The sequence below is a fragment of the Centroberyx affinis genome, unplaced genomic scaffold (assembly GCF_046629955.1).
Source record: "Centroberyx affinis isolate AG114_WGS23_722 - 3 ecotype Tasmania unplaced genomic scaffold, CSIRO-AGI_Caff_v1 ptg002059l_1, whole genome shotgun sequence".
Taxonomy (NCBI): Eukaryota; Metazoa; Chordata; class Actinopteri; order Beryciformes; family Berycidae; genus Centroberyx; species Centroberyx affinis.
In genome coordinates, this window is record NW_027280392.1 from 390,493 (window position 1) to 411,904 (window position 21,412).

The 21,412-nt window shown below is 41.5% G+C and overlaps 2 protein-coding genes across 5 annotated transcripts in view; both read right to left on the minus strand.

Moving 5' to 3' along the window:
- Positions 1 to 1,281: 1,281 nt before the first annotated feature.
- engl (endoglin, like) lies at positions 1,282 to 12,385 on the minus strand. Its single transcript, XM_071531260.1, has 16 exons — positions 12,313 to 12,385; positions 11,795 to 11,964; positions 11,047 to 11,184; positions 10,608 to 10,782; positions 9,937 to 10,108; positions 8,787 to 8,931; positions 7,765 to 7,957; positions 7,356 to 7,525; positions 6,591 to 6,746; positions 5,115 to 5,195; positions 4,742 to 4,978; positions 3,684 to 4,274; positions 2,669 to 2,813; positions 2,460 to 2,561; positions 2,076 to 2,181; positions 1,282 to 1,402 (listed from the first exon to the last, which is right to left on the minus strand). Exons 1-15 carry the CDS (start codon positions 12,383 to 12,385, stop codon positions 2,078 to 2,080), a joined length of 2,652 nt encoding a protein of 883 aa, XP_071387361.1. The 3' UTR covers positions 1,282 to 1,402; positions 2,076 to 2,077.
- Positions 12,386 to 18,447: 6,062 nt separating this feature from the next.
- pkn1b (protein kinase N1b) overlaps positions 18,448 to 21,412 on the minus strand; it is a 30,223-nt gene continuing 27,258 nt past the window's right edge. For all 4 annotated transcript variants that reach the window (XM_071531220.1, XM_071531218.1, XM_071531216.1 and 1 more), the window contains exons 17-22: positions 21,263 to 21,325; positions 20,509 to 20,585; positions 20,148 to 20,290; positions 19,113 to 19,220; positions 18,866 to 18,946; positions 18,448 to 18,661 (exon numbers count right to left, since the gene is read on the minus strand). In XM_071531220.1, coding sequence (XP_071387321.1) covers positions 18,458 to 18,661; positions 18,866 to 18,946; positions 19,113 to 19,220; positions 20,148 to 20,290; positions 20,509 to 20,585; positions 21,263 to 21,325 — 676 coding nt within the window. In that variant the 3' untranslated portion in view covers positions 18,448 to 18,457. The remainder of the gene's footprint in view (positions 18,662 to 18,865; positions 18,947 to 19,112; positions 19,221 to 20,147; positions 20,291 to 20,508; positions 20,586 to 21,262; positions 21,326 to 21,412) is intronic.

Sequence of the window (21,412 nt, forward strand, 5' to 3'; positions counted from 1 at the left end):
GTAAAGTTTGAGAAGCACTGGTGTTTGGTGTAGTAGTTGTGTGTGGTAAGCAGGAACGTAAGCTATTAGCATATCAGATCTTCCAGATACTCCTTTCAGTGACATAACCCAGGTCACACAGTGATATTGTCACCACTGCAAGACCTCCAGGAAACTCACCAACAAAACTCAATTGTCTTCCCATGATGTACTGAGCAGCAGTACTATTAGACCATGTCATTCAGTGATGTTCTATAATTTTCAGGACCTATTTCTTTCAGAAAGTTGTGTGATTGTAGCCTCCCATTATTGCTGTGTGAATGAAGCAGCCATTTTTAATCCGCTGGAGCTGCACTTCCCACTGAGATGACTGATGATGAGCAACACACAGGATGCACTTTTGCTAACAGCTGCATGTTGGAGGAGATTTATGTTGAAATTATGTTCTAAAAATGACATGAGTGAAAAACCTACCTGTGGACTCTCAGTACAATATCTAGGTTTGGTGGATGATGCATGAGGATGGATTATTGAAAGAATCCTGTATACATTTTCATACAGTATATGTGTATATTTGACTTTCTCACAATAAAGTTATATTTGTTATATTTTAGAATAAGGAACCTTCAATTTTAGGTCAGCATCACATATGAAGGAAGTTATAACAGCAGGGTCTTATACAGTTCCTATGGATGAAAGAGCAAGTAAACATGGATCTTAGCTCATTTAATACACATCTCAATTGTCTGACACATAAACACATAAAATATTTCACATACAGGTAGATCTAGTTTTGATAACAAAGCATAATCCAGTAGGAGTTCACAGTTACAACACAAATACTTTGAACATGAGTCTGTAATAAACCTCTTTAATACTGGCACATACAGTAATCTCCTGATTCATCTTTGACCTTGTGTTCCCTGTCTGAAGATGATGAGGATGTGGTTTTTGTTTGAGTCACTCTAAAACCAGGTCCTGTATGAATCCAGATAACAGTCTCTCCATAAGACTAGTGGCTGCCAGTTTTGAAATGACTAATAATGACGTTGAATGCCTTGCTGAATCAAACGTCTAACTTTTTCATTTTGAATCAAAGTTTGATTTTTCACAACACTGTGCGGAGTTGCTCATGTACGTATGTATGTGCTTATGAGTCGCTATGTACACATTCAATTTGTCTCAGTCCTGCAGGCCGCTCACATGTCTGGTCTACAGCTATGAATGATGCTCGTTTGTAGAATTGCACAAACGCATGCTTGTGTGCATGGCGTCGCAAACACAGGCAAACACACCTGTGCTCTCTCTCTCTCTCTCTCACACACACACACACACACACACACACACACACACACACACACCAACCGGTTGCGACAACCACTGCCCCACTTCACCTTCAGTCTCAGATTTGCAGGAGGAAATCCTGAGAAAAAGATAAAAGAATAAGAATGTTTAGCCCCAAATACAACATAATATCTGAGTTGCAATCTGCAGGTGCTTGCCTAATGCTAGTATCTTAGCTGGAATTGCTGGCGCTTCTAACCACTACAATATGTTTTTTTTTAACTACATAGCTTTGACATCCTGTTTACTCTGTGGTCCTCCAGCTGCTGTGGCCTGTACAGTTCCACTCTATAGGCAGAGTAAAATTTGTTTTAACAAGGGGGATAGTAGGGGATACATAGATCTTTTGGAAAATACAGTAAGCCCTTAAGTGGAGGACATGAACCACCTTTGCATCATCTAAAAATCACACACACTTAATTCACACTACTTGTGTTTACAAAGTATTTTACAGCTTTTGAAGCTAAACGTTACAGGGAGTGGACAAAATGAAAAAGGACTTTTAATTTGAAGTAACAAACAGGCAGCTACACAGGCGAGTAAGTGGAATGCCAATTAGCAATCCATCAGCTTTAAAAGAGGTCTGTCAATCACCACTTTTATATGTGAGTTTTCAAAGTAACATGAAGAACTAACAGAGATCCAAAGAGGCCATGTATTTTGATGTTCAAATTGCAGATGAATCTGTCACAAAAACTGCAAAATTATTTTATGTGGCAAGAGGAACAATGTGGAAAAGGCAGAGGCCTTACCTCTACACAGAGCTGTTGGACTGATCCATCAATGCAGGGGGATTCCAGCTTCCATGACTCTGCTCTGTTAGGTGACTCCCTCTTCTAATTGATGGAGGTCGTGTCCCTTTAAAAAAAACAATACAATCCCTTTAAAATGTCCACACTGACAACCATGCATGCAAAATACCATTATACAAAATCTGTGCATTTGCTGTGGTGTTTTTGCACTTCACTTCCCAGAGATAACTTCACAATCAAACAGTGTTGATTGTATTGAATATTGTGTAGCAGAGATAATTATTCTTGCTCATTATGTGAATGGGATGACTGTGTATTTGGCGAATAATCTGTGCCAGAGAAAAGCAAGATGTTTCCTTCACAGAGGGAGACTGATGTCATTACCTGTATGATTGTAGATGCACCACAGCGCACCCATCAGGCTGATACCCATAACAAAGGCAGCAAAAACAATCCCCATCACTGGTCCTGTCTCTACCACAGAGCCTTGAACACACACAGAGAGTGTGTGTAAGTAAGTCTGAGGGTAGGTGATACAGCCTCACACTAACAGATAAATACATGTGGAATAACAGAAAATAAAAGATACTCACTGCTATGCTCTGGGCCTGGATCGGCCAGCTGAGAGACACTGAGTCTCCTGGTTCTCTGGCCAGCAGGTGGCCTCAGTGGTTTGGCTGCCAGTGAACTGATGGGCTGGGTGACCACCATGGGCCTGGAGAGGTTTCTGATCTCACACTGACAGGGGAATATAGGAAAAGCTAGGTCAGTTATACTATTGTAACCCAAGCACAACCCAAGTTCTCTGCAGTGTGTTTGTGTGTGGCTGTAAGTGTGGTGTACAGCTTAATTACATCCTACAGTGTGGCGATACACAACTACAGACATCAGTGGGCTCATCCGCAAACATATGCCTGATGAACAATGAGTTAACTCACATGCACATAGTGAATTAATTGTTTTATGGGCCCTCAAGTAAAGTCATGGAATGATACAAAATTTGGTGGTGATCAGCTAAAGAAACATTAATTGAACATGAATTCACTATTACTTCATGGTGAGTTAATCGTTTTGTGCCCCTTAAGTAAAGTAAGTAAGTAAAGTGTTATAATGTTACAATATTTAGTAATGATTAGCCATGATATACAGACTAGATGTACACATTAATTGATCATTGATTCAACTGAGTTTATAGCCCGTTTGACCCCCCCTATTTAATTCATATATTGATTACATCTGTTAGCTAACACCATTAATTAACACCAAATCATTATGTACAAAGGTATTAAGTCACCACCATTAATAATGGTGACCAACGTATGACTCATTCATTCGTCAGTGTCAAGCTACGTGAATTCCTGATAGTTCATTCATTAATTTAAACATTAATTCATGTTGATCCATGCATTAATATGTTCATGTTCATTTGTCCCTTATTATAAAGTGTTACCCAAAGCACTAACTGAAATTCAAATACAAAGAGGAAAGGATTAGGTTATTACACAAAGAAGGAAATCTTGTCAGCTGGTCCCTATCTATTATATTTGTTTTGTGCTATTAAAGGTAGGCATAGTTTTATGGATACTACTTTATGGGTTGGTTCTGTACCTGTTCTCTGGGTGACTTGTATACGAGGGGAGGGATGCATAGCCCACCCTGACAGTCATTTTCTGCTGTATCATTTGAGGATCCCTCTCCTGTTGAGTCAGAGACGCACAGACGAAGGCTGCAGTGGAGGAACTGCATAGACTCATTATAAACGGGTCGCAGGATGAAATTAAACCTCAAGGACTGTATCTCCTCCTCTGCTCCCGTGCTTGTGCTTCGCTCCTCCCTCTTCACTTGTGCTTTTCTCCTTTTTGTTCCTCCTCTGTCTCTAATAGTTTCTCCTCTGGTGCCTTGTCTCCATGCCCTGCCTTTGCTTCTAAATGAGACACTTCTGCCAGTGTCGTCATGATCCTCGTTATCTCTGTCTTCTTCCTTTCCCTCTTTCTCCTCCTCCTTTTCCTTCTCCAGTTCACCATCGTCATCGACCTCTCCTTCTCCATCTTCCCTCATTTTACTGAGGGTCAGTGAGGGGTCCATGGAGCAGCCATCCTTTATGACAGTCCAGAAAGGAGACTTTCTTGGGTCAGACAGAGGAGAGACCACGCATGACATCACCTCTACAACATCGCTGATGGGCCCTTTGGCTGAGACCTGCAATAGGAGAGATAATGGAGCAATGATGAAGTAAAATAAATTAAGCTCATTTGTTTTTATTTGAGTTTTGCGCATTGAAGTTAATTTTGTATCTTTTTTTCTCTATTATATAACAATAACAGAGTGAGACAGTGCATAACCACATATTTTGTTATGATAAAGATGTTGTTTTGGTTTCAGAATCCACAAAAACTCAATACCATTGAGGCCTCAACCTTGAACCTTGAAGAAGTTGTTATGATAAATGACAGACAAAGCAGCACTAACAGCGTGTGTCAAAATGGGAAATGAACAGAAGCAAACAGAAAACAGTTTAACACACCAAAGAGAAAGACTGACCAAGAAGCAAAGACCAACAGAGACAGAGAGTGGCACTCAGAGACAGACATAAGACCAGCAAGACATGCCAGATGAGACTGAAGAAGCACACACACACACACACACACACACACACACACACTGACCTCAACATAGACGCGCTGGTCTGCAATGATGACACAGGGCCCGGTCTGCCTCTGCTCATAGTCCTCAGTGACAAAGAGCTTCAGGATCAGAATAGGTCCGGGTCTGGGTGTGGGCAGGGGGCTCAGTTCTGGATCCGGCCCGCGACCCCGGGGTTCCCATGGGACCGGCCCTGTATGAGGAGCGGTTGCATCATCAGGAGGGCTGGGAGCAGTGGGGACCGTAGCCAGACAGCTGAACTAAGAAGAGAAAGGGGAGATGAGAGATGAAGAATGGAGATTGGAGATTTAATTAGAAGATTTATTGTACCAAAATAGACACAATAAAAATAGACATACATGCTTGCACACAAATATACACACACACATATCTCACATGTATGCTGAATGGACCTGGCTTTTTCTCTGTCTCACTGACTGGCAGAGTTGTCTGAGGCTTGTCTCTCCATAACAACACCTGGCCAGAGAGGATGGGAGAGAGGAAAACACAATATATCGGTTTATTCATCACAACTTTCCTCCAATATAATTTCTGATATATAGATATATATATATAGTAAATGAGCAGATTTAGAAATTTGAGGGGCATGAAAATCAGGACTCCTACAGGAAAATTGGGAGTATTGAGTGTTGTAAGCTCTAACTTTCTACATAGGTGCTCACCCTAAATAGCACAGGTATAGTTACATCAGATCCTGTATAGTTAAATGACGCTGGCAAATCACTGGATGAGTAAAAACAAGGTTGTTACTCAACACAATCAACAATACAGATACCACCTTTTCCTCTGCCCTTTCTCATTTTCTCGCTTTTCTGAAATCAGTTTGAGTCATCAATCCCTCCTTCTTTCCTCCACACTTCCTGTCTCCAAACCAACATTTAATCCCTCGCCAACCCTGCTTACCTCCCTCTGTCTATAGCACCCCACTTTTAGGATGCAGCACAGCAGTGTTATGGGCACAGTGACCTGGGTCACCACTTACATAGATCTCACAGGAGAAATCATCCACTTAGCAAAATCTCAAATGCACATTACGCACCACACCTACTGGCAAAAACATATTTACCAGGAGTGATTTGCTCTTCCCCTTTTAGTCCCTAGCTCTCTGGTACCACCCTCATCTCCTTAACACTCCAGCTCTCTCTATTCATGTCTAAAAGTGTCTGAAGTCCCAACTGTTACTGCTGTCTCCCATCCTACTGATAGACTGTGACCTTCTTATCTATTCAGATGTTTCCCCTCCTTCAGCTTATAATTTTACACTTTCTCTTCGTTTGAGGCTTAGTCTTTTGCCTTCTCTGTTCTCTTTCTCCTGTATTCTCCCTCTCAAATCATCTCTCTAATTTGCTCTGTCTGTGTTGCCAGTCCATATATTTTTTGGTCATTCTATTTTCTTTTCAGAAACAGAAATGAAAAAATGAAAAACGAATGGCGATTTGATTTTCATTTCAAAATCCACAAATGAAAAGTGGAAATAGAAAAAGAAAATAGAATGATGAAAAGATAAATGAACGGTTTCCACTGGCTTGTGTGAATTAGGCTGTCCCTCTCTCGAACGTATGTGAAAGCCATCCTTGCTCTATTTTTCTTCCCTTATCTGTCTCTTTAATACATGCACAGGGGGTCACTGATACACAGTGCAATTTTGTTTATAGTGGCACACATTTTTTTTTTAGTTGACACACACTTTCAAAATCTCCCAGAACTCCATTCATCAACGTTTAATCATATACATAATGACATTCAATAAATTACATTGAATATTTTATTGAATATACTACAATAAATTCTATATTGGTTGGAATTTTCTATAAATCCTTAGTACATTTCCTTCTAAAGTGCTTGTCTCACCATGTTTTTGTACTGGACCCCTCTGGGCAGTCCCAGGAGCAGACCCTCAGTCTCACAGGAAATGACTGGGAACGCCAACAGGAAATGGCTGCCATTGGACTGAGCCTGGCACTTAGGATCCCGCAGACTCACGGCAGCCACTGGAACAGACAACGTCTGAGAGAAGGAGAGAGTGGATTTAGAGACCACATAAGCTCCCAAATCAAGCATTTTTCTACAGCACTGGATGAATCCTTGTCCAATATAAAATTACAGAAAAGTAATGTACACTACAGTTAGTCAAACAGTAAGTCCAACTGACCTTATTCCTACGTCCATTTTAAACACTTTCGGTGGGAAGACCGGACTCAGAAGATTGGCACATATAATACAAGCGTTACTTAACACATAAGTGAAGTGTTCAGATAGACGTAGCAGTTATTAAATTGGCTAGCAATCCTGGGAACAACAACTGCTTGAATTTAGCTAGCTTACTAGTTAGCTACTAGCTAGCTACCTGGGCTAGATTCTGGTAGCTAGCTATAGTGGGCCAAATATTTTAAAATATGAACTGATATATCTCCAGATTTTAGAGATCCATTTGTTTCTAATCCATTTTTCAGTGGGGAATCTGTGAAATGATAAATGTTGTGTCCAGTTCCCAACATTCGTATGAATTGCATATTGGTACACAACAGTAGGACATAGCCTGGCTGTACTTGCTCTTTCTTTCTTCATACAGACACATCACATACATCGTCACATCAAATACTAAGGCATGTAGACCTGGAGGATGCGTCTATCCACCGCCACGCTGAGGCGTCCATCGTCACACTGCACTGTGAAGGCCTCTCGCCCTCCTCCAGCTCTGCCTCCTCCACTCAGCCACTGCCTCAGCATGCGCTCCTCAGCCCACGGAGGCCTTGCAACCAGAGGATTCATTGCTGGAACCACCTCTATGGTACGAGAGAGAGATACGGAGACATATAGGGCCATTTATACTCCTCTGCATTATCATTCAACATAAAGTGGTGGAAGTGTTCTGTTTTCATTTGATTCTTGATCTACAAGAAGTCAAAGAGAACATTCTCCGATATGATGCAGCTGAAGAAGTGAACGAGAAACTAAAAATGAAACTGAAACATTCAGTTCACTCACACAGTGATGGAAACAAGAGACACACAGGGGTCCTGACCTGTCCCGCCCCCAGTCAGCTGGATCACAAAGCGATTGGCCAGGTCAGCCTCAGTGTATGAGGTCACCTTGGGGAAGCCGCTCTCATTGGCCCAGACAAGAAGATCAGGGACGGTGGACAGATCAGAGTTAAGCATGCTGGACAGGGTCAGGTAAGGCTCTGGTGGGTAGGGTGGGGATACACTGTTGGAAGACTACAGAGAGAGAGAGATACAGACAGTCGGACAGAAAGATAAACAGACAGAAGACAGATAGATAGACAAGCAGACAATCAGTAATACAGAGATAAAGACAAAAATGAGTGGGTGAAGAAAAAATAAAACAATATTTAGTGTCAGCCAACCTCTGATATCCAATGAGGTCAGAAGGGAGGCTTATAACAAAGCAAAGGTCAGAGTCTCTGAACATGAGAGTAGTATGAGGAGAAGAATCATAAGGCAAGGTCATAATATGACATGTATCAAAATTGTGTTTGATAGGTGACTTTGTGTACTATTTAAAGGCAATGTGTCATATCCTAGATATGACACATTGATGACACATAGATACTAGGACTGCATCAAATGATTATTTTCATTATCAATTAATCTATTGATTATTTTCTCAATTAATTGATTAATCATTTAATCTATAAAATGTCAAAGCATAATGACAAATGCCCACCAGTGCCCAAAGTGATGTCCTAAAATTGCTTACTTAGTCAGACCAGCAGCCAAAAAAACCCAAAGTATTCATTTTATAATGATATGAAATGGAGAAAAGCAAGCACATCTTAGCATTTGTGAAGCTGTTACCAGCAAATGTTTGGTAGTACTTTTTACGATAAATGACTAAAACGATTAATCGATTATCAAAATGATAACCTACTAATTTTCTGCCGATCAACTAATAACGTTTATTATTATTATTATAATTGACTAATTGTTTCTGCACTATGAGATACATAAATCAGATCACACATGTAGATACAAAATAGATTCCCAAACGAGTATCTGCCAAAGGAAACAGAGATGTGGTCCTTACATGAACAGAGATGTGACCCCGCAGACCATGAGCAGTAACGGCCCAGTTGACGGGCACCGCGCTGCTGAGGATCAGCACTACCTTGTGTTTCCCCAAGTTGGCCACCGGGGGCACCAGAGACACAATCACCTCTACTTGCAGAGAGCTGAAAGGGATGGAGATATAGACAGAGAACCACGTTTAACTCTGCCCTCCATCTTTATCCACATCTCCATTCTTTTATGATCACATGGCTTGACGCTGCATTTTACACATCTGTCAATAAACGCCTCTCTATTTTTAAAGCAGTATTCCGCATAGTTTTAACATGGGGGTTATTTGACACTTGACCGCCATGAAAACCAGAATATAAACTACTCACCAAGATCAGACGCAGCTGGCAAGTTTGTAGTGTTCTTTTTACTTCCCATTCATTTGAATGAAGCCATGAAAATATCCTGAAAACTGACATTTAACACATTGGTGGACATATTCAACAACAGATCCTGTTACTGTGATTTTCAATTGACTGTGGGTCCAACGTTTTAGAACATAATTTGGCCAAATAGCATTTTTATTGATAGAAGAGATCTATCCGGATCTACTTTTATTTTTAAATAAATATTTGAGTGTAAACCAAGAATAGAAATGCAAAATGACGATGGACCAAGGACTGCTTTATTGTCTTAAAAGTGGGATATGTTGTTGAATATGTTCACAAACATGTTAAATGTAAGTTTTCAGGTTATTTTCGTGGCCTCATTCAAACTCTGCAAACTCGCCCCAGCTGCATCCGATCGTGGTGGGTAGTTTATATTCTGGTTTTCACGGCGGTCAAGTGCCAAATAACCCCCATGTTAAAACTAAGTGGAATATTGCTTTAAAACTGTTTAAGTGACTATGCCAGGTTTCCTTAGTGTGTTTCTGTTTAGTCTGCTGTCATACAGTAAATCTTGTGTGCTCTGTATGTGAGGTCCTGTCTTGTCCTGTACCAAGTGTCTCAGTCCTGTATTGTCTAACTGTCTTGTAATGTGTCAGCACCAATTAACCAGGTCATATTCCTTCTGCACCTGTTGTACTCGGCAAATCAAAGCAATTCTGATTCTGACAAAGTAGTAAACATAAGAATTCAATGGTGAGAGAAGTTGTTGTAGTCAAGACTGCGTCTCACCCACAGAGTCCTGAGCCAGCTGAATGGAGCTTGATCACATGCACCTCCGTGTCATTCCCACCTGCCACTGAGCCGGCGCAGCCCTGCACTGCCTGAGGCTGCAGGTCAGAGGTCATGTAGTTGTGAGAGAGGAACAGAGACTGCAGGTGGCACTTAACAGGCAGGGTCGGATCTGTAATATTGGAGACAGAGCAAGGGGAGTTAATAGTTTCATCAGCCCAAATCTTTCTTTTGTGTTATGTCAGTGCAAATGACAAGAATAGAGAGGAGAGAAATTAGTAATATCATAGTATAACATAAACTTTAACCCACACAGTACTAATACAAAGCATAGTTTTTTCCAGGTATAGGTATAGGCCTATTTAAGCATAAGCAAAGTTGTTACTACTATTATGACTGTTTCTTTTTTACTTTTGACATGCAATGCCCTTGAACAGACAGAAACATTTTGTCACAAACACATCTCTCAAAACAATCTCTTCAACAGCTTGGATCAAAGTTCTTCTTTTGTAGTTTTACCAGACCCTCTAACCATTGATGTTGGGCTTTTCCCTACATGATAATGAAGCTCATTTACACACTTCTCATCGCTAGTATGAGGGTTGAATTTCCCTACAGCTGTCTAACTGCAATTCGTCATCACTTCGATGACTGCCTTCTAGGTGGCTCACCCTCTCCCAGGCGGATGTAGACTCGGTTGCCGTGGGGTGTGTGTGTCAGAGAGGACAGGCTGCCGTGGTGCTTCACAGCCCAGCGGAGCAGCGCACGAGGACGGAATGGCAGCGAGTGTAGTGGTTGTACCCGCAGAGGCAGGGAGTAGGACTGTATGGTGGAGTTAGAGGACAACTAGGAGAGAGGAGAGAGATGACAGATTTTCTAAGAAGGTGAAAAAGTCATTTTTCATTTCATTGTGACTTTAAGGATATTATACGCACAGAATTATAGTCTCATAAAAACACACCCAGAAAATGGATACACTTCAGGTTACAGATTCTGTACTGCCAGAAAGTCTGTATTCACCTGTTTGAGCTGTGGTTTGTTTTGGATTTGAGCCTTGTGTGTGGTGGAAAACCAATTAATGATAACCATTCAGCAGAATAGCAATATTACCTGCACCAGCACTGGGAGGTCTGGTGGCAGTCTCTCTGCCTCCAGCCACCAGTGCAGTGGGAGCTGGGAGCTGAGCAGCAGGACGAGCGCTCTGCGAGGCGAAGGGGACAGAGACAGAGGCTTCAGCAACACCCTCACCTGTAGAGAGAGGAAGGCAGGGGGAGAGGTTAAACATAAAGCCAGCGCCCTGACCTCTTTGGCATTATGCAGTTTTGTGTAAACTTCATGCATACTTATCACACATGATGTTAGTGGAGTCACTAAGTGACATAGGAGCTTCCCAGTATAACCAGAGTCTATTGCTTTTGCTGACCACCGTTGGAGGTCAAAGTGGTAATCCTCATGATCCTCACTTTTTTGTTTTGTTTTGTTTTGGCAACATCTTTGGTGATAAGCGGTCATTGCTGTGAATGACTGCTGTGAACCTGTCAATCAAACGGTGTTGCCAGTAATGTGACGTCTTTTTTCTTGGATTTTCTGTTGATAAAGTTTGAGTTTCTGTAGGTGGCGCTCTTTTCTTTGTCTGTTCACTCATGGTGGCTGTCCCTGCTCATGCTAACTACCCAGCTCTTCTTCTGTTTATTCAAAACAAACTGCTATTGCTGATGCCAGAAAGAAAACACACCCAGATGATCTCAACTGGTTTCAGCCTGAGGTTTTGAACTACCAGCCATCCTGTCACAAGCCCACTTCTCTGACTCCCACTTCTCTTTATGTTGTTGTCTAACTCTCTGGAGGTGCTCTTTACCTGGTTGTCTGGGCTGTGTGTTGCTCTCCCCACTGCAATGACATGAGTCTCCTTGTTCCCGCTCTCTCTGGCAGCACAGCCCGGACCGGCCTTGAACCTCTCCAGAAGACCCTGAACAGGGTGTAGCGCCCCCACTGGAGACACGGGGCACTGCGCCTCTTCACTTTGAGCTGATCAGGGACAGCAGGTGGAAAGACAGGCATGCAGAGGGAAATCAGAATTGAAAAAATCAAGTTGCCCTGGTGGTTGGTGTAAATAATTATCACAAACATGCAAAAAAAAAACTAGATGCAGAAATTTGAAGTGTAATAAAAGCCAAATATGTGAAATACACGTGTCGGCAGACAGGGAGGTAAGGAGGCAGAGGGCGTGCAACCATATCCCCCATCTCAGAGAACAAAGAATACAACAAAAATCAATGTTGAGAGAACAGTGTGTGTCTTGAGTTATAAGTGAGTGAGGTCAACGTTCAGTTCACACATGCAGGGATAATGATCCTCTGCTAAGCCAGGTCTCACAACCCTCTTTCTCTTTGCTCGTCCGTCTGTGTTCACTGTCTCCCTCTCCTCTGTCCTCTCTCTTCCTCTCCATGGTGTGTGGGTGACACAATAGATCTTTGCATGCTGTGCTTAATTCCCATCCAGAGGAGGCTGAAGTGAACATGGTTGCCAAATTCCCGGACAAACTTTGAAAGCCCCCTCTATGCAATTTGAGCATTTCACTTTCATTTTGAAACTTGACTTGAAGACCTTTGACTGAGTTGCTTGAACAGAGGAAATGTCACATTTGAATATCTCCACAACACAGTAGTCTTCTTGTTGGTATGTAGATAAATGAGTGGCAATGCAGAAAGTCCGATATCCTTACCTGTTGTTCTTTTCCCGAGCAGAAGGAGACAGAAAACAGTCCATCCAGTCCCAGACAGTAACGACATCATGACTGTTGCACTATACATACATAAAGACATACATACATGTAATACATAAGATAGACATGTTGTGTTTCTTAACTCTATTTTAGACAGATTATGGATAATATGCACAAATAAAATGTAAACAAACTTCAGTCTTCACTCATTCATCTCCTCCTGTTTTCTTCTTACCATTCCGCCTGTTTGTCTAGGAATTTGGAGACAGTCTCTAAAGTTTTTATACCAAATTTTTCATTTCAACTTGTACATGAATATTATCAGTATCATCTGTAGTCTGCTTGTCATAAAAATGGATGGCACAATTCCCAAAAAACAAATCACCAGCCAAAGCAGAATTTTGAAAAACAGACTGTACAACTGGTGTGGATAAGACAGTTGCGCAATGTTTTCAGGGGGAAAGGATGAATCAAGATTTACAGCTAATATTCGTTTTAATAGCGTGATGAGTAACGTCTCAGTCTTGTGAACTGTCTGGTTGTAAGACTGTGTGTCAGTTGGAAAAGGGACAGTCAATGATGAAGCACTATGGGCTTTCTCTTTTTGATATTGTGACTTTTGCTTTGGCTCTGTTTTTTCCACTTTTATTTTAAATCTATTATGTTATCACTATAATATTGAGCAAATACCAAATCTTTTATGTAACCAGACATTTGAACAATAAAGACAAACGCCTCCTACTGGGAAAAAAAATCACCAGCAACATTGTTGTGAGTCCTCTGAGATGCAGTGAAGCATGAACCATGAGCAACAGAATAAATCAGATTAAAACAGATCTGCAAATGTCTCTCCAAAGCATATAGTTTATCCTGATAGGTTAATTAGCCTAATAATGAATTACTAGAGAGAGAAAGAGAGAGAGAGAGAGATGCTCAAAACTGATTACACTTCATAGCAGGTCCCCAAATACAAATACAATTTTTTAAAAATACAGTCAAACAGAAGGAAATACAAAATCATGCTACGTTTTCAGAACTGCACAAGTCGAACAACCTGCTAAATCAAATAATCTTACAATTTATTTCAATAATATTACACAATATAATATAATCATTTCCCTACCGAAAAATCACTATGATATTCCTATAGGATCTTAAAGTGTGTATGTAGTACAAATAGTGAGTTTATAGTGACCTTATCATACTTTATGATATTTTTATCTCCTATGGTATCACTATAATATTCGTGTAATATTCCTTGATATTCATGTGATATTTCTATAGTAACTCTCTAAAATGTATTATAGGATTATTATAGCTCTATTTTCCGATCTAAACATCAAAGCAAAAGTTGAACTCACCTGAGGCGCAACTTGGACACCGAAGGACAGACGAAGTGCTGATCCAGCTGTTGCTTCAGACTTCACTGGACAGGCTGTATTCACCACAACTAAACACACGCCCCCTCATTTCCTAAACACACACACACTCACACGCACTCACACACACCCTCTATCTTGAACCATGCAAAAAACAGTCAAATCTCAGCCGCGTGTGCTTTATGCAGCTGACGTGCGGTTTGTGAGAAATATCCCCCAGGGCAAATTCATTTTATACCTCCAGTGGGACACAGAGGGAAAGTTGTAGTAAATAACACAATTAAAGGCCTTATGGGAGGGGCCGCGGCATGGTGTGACAGAGTGGAGAGAGGGATGGCGAGGAGAGGAATAAAAGGCTTTGAAAACGTTTGGAAACGTAGATGGCAACAGGAAGAAGGGCTGGAGTGAGAGAAGGAGGGAAGAGGAGGGAAGGTGGGAGGGATGAAGGAGAGGAAGGCCGGGCTTCAGCGGTTTGACTGGCAGGTGAAATGTTTTGGAGATGCAGAAGTGGAGTCTGGAGGTTGGGATTCAACCAACAGGACTAATTAACAACAGACACGCACGCGTTACCTAAATAACTCATATGTTTGTCATATTTCAGCCTTTGTGTCTGGCTGTTTTTCATTACCTTCTTTTTCCCCATTTACCTCAAAATCCAACATCAATTCTCCTTCAAGAAATCAAATTGCCTCTTAATTTCCAAAGAAAATGTATTAGCAATGAGACTGAAGAGAGATGCAATTCCAGCCATATGCTTCCATTTTATGCTACCAGATTCACATTCTTTCAAATTGGATTTATTGGACTGCTAACCAAATGAGATTTTATTATTGACCCTTACCCAATTCTTGCAAGTCAATTATTATTTATTCATTCTACCATGAAAACATTTTCTTTACCTGGTTATTCCTGTTCATGGTTACATCTGGAGCCTATCCCAGCATGCATTGAGGGGAAGGCAAGGAAACATCCTGGTCAGGTTGCCAATTCATCACAAGGCTTCTTCAGAAATAATATTAGACCCTGTTGCTTTTCTTATCGTTTTTTTTTTTATTTATTTTTTTAACCTTTTTTACCAGACCAAACCAAACCAAGCCAAACCATTATTTTCTGCAGTCATTCACATTTCCTTGGGATTAAAAGTTTGATACCACTTTATATAAGAACCTTTTCTCTTCCCCTTTGTTGTTGCTAACTAGTCTGTGATGCTTCATTCACTTTAGGGTCTCGTGACACTTTCCATGCTCATTACCTGGCAACTACAGACCTTATTATTTTATTATTGTAACTAAGGTTAAGTTGACATTAGTTGCAGATTAGTTGCAGATCATTTCCATTACAAATACATACCAGGCAACAGTTTACATAATTGTACCATTTAGACGAAGAACCATATAAGTCCATGTTAAGTTTGGGGATGAGGGAAGTTTTCAAATCCTATTATCTTCATTTATTGTCAAGGACAGTAGAGCTTGTGTAAATTGGAGTGAGTTCACCTTACAAATGATTTGGAGCAGCTCTACACCTGCAATTATGTTGGCTGTTCAACATGGATTTACATAGTTTTAAATTGTTATTGATGTTATCATCATTTGTTTGAAGGCTTCAGTTACCTCAGGCCGTCCATCAAGCCATACCAGCAGCGATTGTCCAAAATGTATGTGTCTGCTTTTTCTGAGCACAAAGTACATCTCTTTCACCAGAGGTCAGGTATGTAATGTGTTTTCAGCAGACTGCCATAAAATTGATGGAGTAAAACCATGCAGCTCAATTACAAGCCAGCGTTCTCCTCTAAAAGGTCCACAAATAACTTTTGACTGATTGATTGGTATAGAGGTACAGACTACATGAACTTTCTTAATCACTTTTTGGGATTATACAAAGTGATCACAGTGTGGTGGACAATGTTACATGCTGTATTTTATGTGTTTGTGTGTGTATGCATGTTTGTGTGCTGTGTCTTTGTATGTCTGTGTGTCTGTTTTCATTAACCCTAATAATTCCAAGAATGGTTTTCATGATTTCATGATGACCACTTCAGGACATCATTAATAATAACAGCTGAGTCCCAGCCTGGCTCTGCATCAGTCCTCCTGCCCTAACCATTCATCCACCCACTCTATTACTCAGAGCTGGAAAATATTTGACAAAACTGCAGCAAAGTTAGCAAGACCTCATATTTGGTCCATTCCACCTGATTTACCTGACCAGCAAAATCCATTTGAGCGTATGTGAGTGCAGAGAAATGATGGAGCAGGACGCTCTTCAGACTAAACTGCGTCCTGCAGTTGATGAAAGTCATTGATAAAACTGATTGATGATGACCGACTGTCTGCTTTTTCCCATCAAAGTTCACCTCATTCAGTCTATGTAAAGAAACTTTTTGGAAACTTCTTTACTGCACAAGTCGAACCATAAAAATCTCTTTCCGGCTAAGTTGGTATCTACAGACCATGTTTTCTCTAGTTTATTCAACCAAGAGAATATTTCTTGGAAAACCATATAAGAAAGAAAAATATTGTGTCAGGAACATTGAGTTTTTGACCTGCAAACACCTGTCACCATAATCTCGTGATCCGACACATTGCCTCTCCAATAGTCTTTCACATCCTCCTACCTGAATAATACTAGGAAATTACGTATAATAGCACAACAATATCATATTAGTCTGGAAAGACCTTTTCACTCATACCTCCTGCCATAGCTGTTCTGTGAAATGATGCTATTTTTTTTATCTTCTCACACACAAGAAGCTGCTAATGGCTGGAACAGTGTGCTAGGCTAAAGAGGAGATCCTGTCATCTTCTGTTACACAGATATTGGGATCTTCATTTACACTCATTTGCACCTACTTCCCCTACTCATACATCTTTGTATCTCTTATGTAATGTATGCACAGAGCATGCATATAAACCAACAAAGCAGGGCACACACACACAGACACACACACACACACACACACACACACACACACACACACACAACACACACGTTGGAAAACTCTTGAGGAGCTACTAAGTAGGGCACTGCATGTTGCTCATCACACAGTACTGATGGAGTCTGATAGGGAGGGCAGTCTGGTCTATTCTATCAATCAATGACAAAAGCAATCACAGCCGTTATAAGGTTCCATCTTTGAAAGATCTCCCACAACATCCTTTATGCTCAATAAATTATGCCAGCGGTAAGAATTTCAAAAGGTGCATATGAGGAGTTACTGATCATCCTTAATTGTTAGGGTGAAAAAAAACCCCACACACCGCATAAGAAAAAACGACCCATGCTTCTCGGTTAGGTTCACATCTTTACTGAGTCACAGTTCCTACACATTTCACCAGCATGATTGACAAGTGACAGAGGAGGAAACACAGGAGGGGAAAAGAAAATAAAACAACAACTATAAATCACAAAAACAAATTTGTAAAAGCCTTTTTTTTTAACAGTCAGAAAAACGATTGTAGTTAAAAATCTGTGTTGTACCGAAAGACGGTGGACAGAGAAGACGATGAAGCGGTGAAGAGCCTGCGTGAGACTCAGCACAGACACACAGACAGGAGCCAACCCCCCCCCCCCCCTCCCCTACTCCTCCCTCCCTCCCTCTTGTTTAATCTCACTCCCTGACACAGTTCATAGGCAGCCTTCGTCTATCAAATATATGCAGAATTTTTGTCTCTCCTCTGGCTCCCCCAAGTGTCGATGTACAAGTGGTGCACGATGGCAACAGACATGGATACATTCATGACTGGGGCAGGGTCACCTTACACAGCGAAACAGACAGTTAGCAGCGACAGACAGTATAGATACGGGACAACAGACCAGATAGAGCGAAGGCAGTGCGGGGGGGTGGGGGGGGGACAGTCCGAATGCGTCCTTTCAGAACCATCATGTCTGACCACCTGGTATCACCGCTGCCATAGTTTTGACTCTTAGGGTCTGTTTAATTCAGTACAATCACTCCTTTATTCTCCTCACTGTGTTGCCAGGCAGCACAAACGGTGGGATCTATCATCCCCCATCTTCCAAGCGTTACATAATCTGGATTATCTTCCGTTATCATCATCTCTTCCTCCTCCTCCTCTAAAAGCCACTCCAGATGCATCAGAGGTCAGCGGATCCGTGACACCGCGGATGTGCGCGACACGCGATGCCGACGCCGCTGATCCCCCTCCACTCCCCCACACACTCAGCCAGTCTTTCATGTCAGAGCGCAGACGGACAGACAGAGAGAGAGAGAGAGAGAAAGAAAGAGAGAAAGAGGGCAGAATAAGAGTGATCCTCGCCTCTCGTCGCAAAGTCCCGGTACAGCGAGAGAGTCAGCCTTCAGGTTCCGGTCTCCTCTCTCAGCTGGCAGTGGACAGCTAGGAACCAAACCCCCCCTCTTTGACACCCCCCCCCCCCCCCCCCCCGGCTCCCGACCCTAGCAGAGGTCAGAGACGTAGTCGAAGTCCTTGAAGTAGTCCTGCTCCTTGCGGGAGAGGGTGCGGCGTTCGCGGGGCGGCGTGAGGGCCGGGGGCTCGGCCGTGAACTCCTCGTCGAAGTTGCTGACGTCCTCCTTGTCTCCGATGGACGGGACAAACGGGGGCAGGATCTTCCTCTGGAGAAGAGCCTCCCACTCCATACCCTGAGGACATTTACATTCTAGTGTCATCTCTCCTCCACTGTGACTTCCAAAGAGTTTCACAGTAGAATAACATGAACTTACATTGCAAGCAGAATAGAGATGGTCACTGGTGTTTTTGATACAAGTGAGAGAAAACAAAGGCAGGGAGAAACAAGAGAAAAAAGAGAAATCGAGATTAAAAAGGAGAGCAAGAGCAACACTCACCCTGAAGAAAGGTTGTTTTTTCACATCTTCTGCATCCTTCTCTCCGGAGCCCAGACGTCTTTCAGGATTCCTCCTCAACAACTGGCAACCGAGAAACAACAACATGTAGGTCACTGTGGCTTGGAGATTGACACTGTCAACGTATAACTTAATGTTACTTTTGGCAGAAAAGGAGGATACGGGAGAGCGGGAGGAGATTCACAGGGGAGAGGGGGATACAAAGAAGCATTAGCGGGCGGAGTCTCACCCGCCTCATGATGCCGATGGCCTCGGTGGAGAGGAATCGTGGGTAGCGCACCTCGTCGTTCACTATGCTGTCGAAAACCTCCTCCTCATCGTCACCTGGGAACGGAGACTGAAACAAACAGAAGACATTGCACATTATTTTACAATCCATTACACATTATGTCAACATGAAATCTGCCCATATAGCCTCTACTGTATACTATTATCTGACCTCAGTCTATATACAAGTATCACAATTTGACCCAACAATGATAAATTACCTTCTATACCCGGTCTCCCTATCTACACTTCCCCTTCATGATTGAATGAATTTTGACTAAGTGACCATAGTTTTCATTCTGATTCACCTGGTCAGCCTATTTCATGGAATGAGCAGGTGGACCTATTTTTTTACTTGCTGACTTTACATAGACAAGTGTAAACAGCAATATTAATCCTATGTGTAGCATTTTTTTAAAATATGTAAATATATCATTACATTTAATTGTGATAGGCCATGGTCGAGATGATTGGGAGTTAGTGCTAGTGTTTCTCAAAATTAAGACCACATTTCCCAATAAACCCATTGCTTCCTAACACTAAGGGGATGCTGCTACTTGTCCCGGCATCTTTGTTTTCTCTTTGGCTTTACTGAAGGAGATAAACTTGTTTGAAGTGATTTTTCCATCTGCTTTTCACTCCTTTCACCATCTGTCACTGTAAGAAACTCTGAAAGCTTTAGCTCTGTTTGCACTGGAAAAACAGCAGCCTTCTTCCTGGTTTGAGCCAGAAAGCAATTTCACTTTTCACCGTAAAGCAATCCAGGAGATTTCCTGCGAAATCGGACCCGGTGGCACACAATGTAAAATGCCATGTAGAGGCCGGTAGAGGCTGCCAATATTCTCAGTGATGGTCTTGTTTGTTTATAGTAATAATACTAATGTCTCAAAATGAATGTGCTTATGGCTTATTGAGATTAAAATGCTAAACGTACACCTTGGATAGATATATTTACAGTAATAAAAAAAGTTTGTAATGCAAAACTCTGTATTCTCACCTCTCCCACCAACATCTCATAGATGAGCACCCCCAGCCCCCACCAGTCTACTGCTCTGGTGTAGGACGTGTCTGTCAGCACCTCTGGGGCCAGAAACTCTGGGGTACCACAGAATGTACTGGTCCTGTCCCCATAGCCCATACCTGAGCAAAAGAGAGGGGAAAGAGTGGTGAGGTAAGGAGAGAAGAGGGGTGAGGGTAGAGTTGATTTGAAGGGTGAAGGGATAGAAAGAAGTGAGGGTGTGGGAGTGAGGAGAAACACTTGCTAGAGACATTAAAGTAGGAAAGTCAATTTTCCTTCATGTAATCTCCTGTGCATGGTGCAGATTGCCAGTGTCATAAATATATAAAAGAGCACTCACCTTCTTTACAGAGGCCAAAGTCTGCTATCTTCACAAACCCCTCTGTGTCCAACAGCAGATTGTCCAGTTTAAGATCCCTGAGAAAGAGAGAAATTGAGATTCATGCCAAATCCATGTGTACAATTACGACGAGGGGCATGACAATGAGTGCTGTACAAAGAAAGGGAGGATCTAGGTAAACCTTTAAATTACAGGCCATTAATTACATTGTAATGACTGGAAATAACTAATAATAATAATAAGTAATTTCCAAGTAAAACAGATGTAATATCTCTTTATATCATTACTATTAGAAGGTGCTTTTTACTGGGATAGGCCCGTTTGGGGGTTTCTGTTGTTTTCTGCTATTTGTGTAGAATATATATATAATATTGTGTGAATATTGTACATAGTCAGTATTGCTAGTATTGTCTTTCCTAAAATATATAACGTATAATTGTATATATTCTACATTATAAGCAAAAAAACCCTAACGAATAGATATTAATGGAGTTGTTGTGTTTCTTACTTTTTCAAAAGTTTTCAAAAGTGTGTGTTAGTGCCACTTATCTAATAGAATTACAGGTAAAAGCACCTTTTTTTAACTTGTATATTACTCAGTAATTACCAGTCATTCTAATGATATAACTAGTTACTACATCTATTTTACTTGGATATGACTTAATTATTTCTGGTCATTAATGGCCTGTAATTTAAAGAGGATTTATATATGCTGTGAGTGGAGGAGACGGACAGAGACAATCCAAGTACTCACCGATACACAATCTTATGGTCATGAAGGAACTGCAGACCCAAGACCACACAAGCTGAGTAGAACCTGCCGGACGGACCGAGAGATAGATGGAGGAACGGGCGGATGGACAGAGAAAGAGATGGAAAATACAACATGAACACATTCATAATG

What these genes read in the sequence shown, in the direction of transcription:
- engl (XM_071531260.1), bottom strand. Translation starts at nt 12,385, where the DNA reads ATGGAGAGGAAGAGAGAGGACAGAGGAGAGGGAGACAGTGAACACAGA. An exon ending in GCTGGCTCAGGACTCTGTGG is followed by an intron (nt 8,932 to 9,936) that starts GTGAGACGCAGT and finishes CATCCCTTTCAG; the next exon opens with CTCTCTGCAAGTAGAGGTGA. An exon ending in GGGTCCAGTACAAAAACATG is followed by an intron (nt 5,196 to 6,590) that starts GTGAGACAAGCA and finishes CTCTCTGGCCAG; the next exon opens with GTGTTGTTATGGAGAGACAA.